The sequence below is a fragment of the Nematolebias whitei genome, chromosome 15 (assembly GCF_014905685.2).
Source record: "Nematolebias whitei isolate Nwh7 chromosome 15, NemWhi1, whole genome shotgun sequence".
Taxonomy (NCBI): Eukaryota; Metazoa; Chordata; class Actinopteri; order Cyprinodontiformes; family Rivulidae; genus Nematolebias; species Nematolebias whitei.
In genome coordinates this window covers 21,436,347-21,440,195 of record NC_056512.1, presented here as the reverse complement: position 1 = coordinate 21,440,195, position 3,849 = coordinate 21,436,347, and the positions used below count along the sequence as shown (strand labels likewise).

The 3,849-nt window shown below is 42.6% G+C and overlaps 1 protein-coding gene across 1 annotated transcript in view; it reads left to right on the top strand.

Annotated features, from left to right (window-relative positions):
- The window catches only part of smcr8a (Smith-Magenis syndrome chromosome region, candidate 8a), a 13,070-nt gene extending 10,834 nt beyond the window's left edge, over positions 1-2,236 (top strand). Inside the window, exon 3 of the mRNA XM_037689467.1 lies at positions 1,673-2,236. Within this exon, the coding sequence (XP_037545395.1) occupies positions 1,673-2,117 (445 nt within the window). The 3' untranslated portion in view covers positions 2,118-2,236. The remainder of the gene's footprint in view (positions 1-1,672) is intronic.
- Positions 2,237-3,849: the final 1,613 nt, after the last annotated feature.

Here is a 3,849-nt window from a genome sequence, read left to right as displayed (position 1 = left end):
ACGTTTGCTGTGTTTCTGTCAGGGCTGGTTTTAATGCTGATGGTTTTGTCAACTCTGAGTTTCTGTCACCACTTTTTGCTTCTACTCTGACTCAGTCATCGATGACTCACTCACCCATCAAGCTGCACATCTGTGTCCATCAGATCCGTTTCTTCTCACTTTTCTCCTTTTTCTCAATTTGATTTTGAATTTTAATTTATTCAACTTATTACAATAACTTATAAGAAGACGGGCTAACTTTGTAGTGAGTTCTACTCTGTTTGGTTTTTAACAGAAGGAGCTTACTGCTGCTGTGTTATAGTGACATGTGGACTCACTTTTGTCCATTTAATTTAGTTTTACGTAGATTCACTAAAGAAAATCTAATCTGATTCAGTTGGACAACAAAGATCTGTCTCTGTCCTGCACAGATGTTTTCTCTTTTTGTCCCAACATCTCTTTGTTTTCATGTTCTGTAATACCGTATCATAATTACACACAGTCACGTTATATCTATATATAACACGTGTATATATCTATTTATGTTAGATAGTTTCGAGTATTTATGTGAAAGGAACGTAAGAACTGTGTGGCTCGATGTTTATTTTTTTCTCTGTTCATATTTGGATAATTTGGTTTTGAATCAGTAATATTTTGTTGTAAACTTTTAAAGTGGTCCTGGTTCAATATTTCAGGTTTTTCAAAGTAGTTTTTTTTAACAATAGCTATGTTTTCACCCATTTGACCTACCTTTTGGTTGTTCAAGGTTCTGTCATTCACATCAATCAACCTTTATTTATACAGGTAAATCCCATTGAGCCTCGAGGACTCACATGTGGTACATGAGATGGAATGAAATTATGTACACAGGGTCCCAGTTACATCCAACAGTAAAATGTAAAAGAAAAACAGTAATAAGATCTAAGATATGAACCAAGAAAAACACCAACTAAAAATAAGCTAAACATTAGTAGCATAAAAACAATAAACACAATACACCGAACAGCAGCACGAACATGAGTCTGTGTGAACAGATGAGCACGCATGAACACAGCAACATGAAACGGATCAGCAGCAACATGAAACATATCAGCAGCAACATGAAACAGATCAGCAGTAACATGATATGGTTTTTCACAGTGATTAATCTAGTTAGAGATTCATGAGTCTAACAGCCTCAGGGCAGAAGCTGTTCCTCAGTCTAGTGGTTTTACACTTAATGCTCCTCAACCTCCTTCCTGAGGGGAGCGGGGCAAAAAGTGTGTGGGCTGGGTGAGTGGGGTCCTTCATGATGCAGGTGGCCCTCTTCCTGCATCTGGAGGTGTAGATGTCTGTGATGGTGGAGGCTGACTCCAATTTGATCCTTACAGTGGATGATGAAGGACGATGCATCTTTGAGACTGAAAGATTTTCAGATATTTTTTATCCTTGTTTTCAGGCTGCTCACTTTTTCTTCTGTTCCTCCTCTTCCTCACTTTCCTCATTTTTTTAAGCAAACTGCATATGTTCTCACAGTCTGCTACAAATACTGGAGCAAAAGAACCTTCAGGATACCTGAAAAAGTATTGATCAAGATTACTTTTAGTGATTAAAAGAAAGTTATTGGAAAGAGATTGTAGGTGGTTTATAAATTCTTACAGACTGGGTTTTATTAATATTTATAATTCTGCGTTGTTATTTTTGTCTGCCATAGGGTGATGTCCCCCAGGGGCTCCAGCATGTTTTACTCCCTGTCCCGCTACAGCCGCTACATCTCCATCCTGGACGTGGACGAGAGGACCCTGCGCTGCCCATCTTACCGTGGCCAGCTGCTCGCCAACGTGGCCGACCACCGCACCTTCATCCGCCGCGGCTCCACCTACTTCCTTCACATCCAGAGCACGCTCTGTCGCCTCGCCGCCAAGGCTTTCCTGCTCACCTTCACCCACCACCTCCACCTGCCCGTCAGCCCCACGGAGGGGCTCGAAGTGGTGGAGGCCAGACGCCGCTCCTTCTTGCAGGAGCAGCTGGGGCTGGACAAGGAGGACAGCCAGATCCTGCTGTACCTCAGCCGGCTCATCACTGAGCAGTACCTGCAGGCCGCAGACAGCGGCCGCTTTAGTTTTAACTACACCAGCAGCGATTTATACAAAATCTGATGTTCTGGGAGGATCGTTTCCCACATTCCAGCAGAAATCATCAGTGAAACTTTTGGTTTTTATCCAACCAAAGTGATCCTACTGCACTGATTCTTATTTAATCTCCCTTTTGCTCTGCTGCATTTTGAGAGGAGGAGCCGGCGTGTTCAGAGCGTCTCTGAGAGGTTTACTCGTTTGTATTTGAGCCTCAGCTTGTTGACACATTAATCAGAGCACATGAAGATCGGCTCAGCTTGTCGTCCTTTGAATCAGCTCTGGGTTTTTTTTTTTTGTACTTTCATGGAAATGGGGAAAGAAAAAAACCCTCTGATTCTCAGAGTTCAGCCTTTTCTCTCCTCCACACTCTCAGAAGTGCAGCGCCGTGACCATCTGTGTGTCCTGGTTTAACTTCCTAACAGGTTCAGTCTCTGCGATGTGTCAGCACCTCGCGGTTCGTCAGCTTCGCCCCAAGTTCTCCACGTTTGCCAGTATCGCTGTAAAACACACGGATGCTGTCACCTCCTGCACGTAAGAACAGACGTCTGTCCGTGAAACTCGATTAACTCAACACCGCAGCCGCTTTCATGATGAAGAAACTCCTTTCCATCTGGTAAAACCTTTTCCTCCCCACGCTCGGTAGCTCTTTTCAGTTTTAGCACATTCCTGCAGAAACAAATGTCCTTTTTGTTCCAAACAGCAGCACAGTAAGCATTCCTGAGCCCTAAAGGAAACGCTCTCAGGCGGATTTCGAGTCGTGCTGCATGAGAAACGTGTGAACTTCATCCCGTCGGTCTCGTGGGATGCTGCCTGCAGAAATAATCACGTTGCGTCCATGTTGGGACCAGTATCCGTCCGTCACTGCTGATGGACGTCTCCACTGCTATCAGTCAGGATTTTAACGCTATTTAATGTAAATGTACTGGATTACACTGTTGTCTTGAAGTTGTGTGAGTGTTGTGTCAGCATGAAGCAGTCTCGTGCCAGAGTGGTCTCTGTGTCGGTAATATTTAAGCTCAGTCATGAAGATGCGGAGGCAGTTACTTTTTTTAAAGCTTATTATTAAAATAGTTTATTTTCTGTGCCGTTCGAAGATTAAATTAATTTAAAGGTACTCATTGCAGTCTAAAGTAAAACACGAAAAGTTTACCCTGGGCTCACATGGTGCAGTTTTAAAGTAGTTTTCCAGATTCACTAATAGGAAATATGTGGGAACTCAAGTTGTGATTGACCCACAGCCGGCTGGACAAAGTCTCGTGATTTCCAGAAAAACTGTGAAAATCCACCTGGTGTCGAGAGTATTTCAATTAAGATCATTTTAAAAGCCTATCGGCTATATTTGTTCGACAAATCTGTACAAATATTTCCAAAGTGTCTGACTTCTCAATCTTAAACGGTTCCTCCATAGATGTTGCCATTGTTGACCTGTTTTCAGTCACTTCGTCTGTTTCTGTAGGTAACTGTTAAGTTTGTTTAGACTTTGTCACAAATTTTTCATTTTAGGACACACTAACCATCAGTGAATGTGTGGGTTTTGTCTTTTAGTGAATTTATTTCGACCGGTCTTCATGGCTTTGTGATGAGTACCTTTAAGACCGTTGCCTAAGCTTCATCTTATGATCATTTTATCCTGAACTTAATCCTCCCTCCACCTCCCCGAACCGTCGGTATGACTTATTCTGCCATGGTTTGCTGCGTTTCCTCTTGAGACTTGAGTTCAGCAAAGATCTGGCAAAATAACTCGTTCTACTCGTTT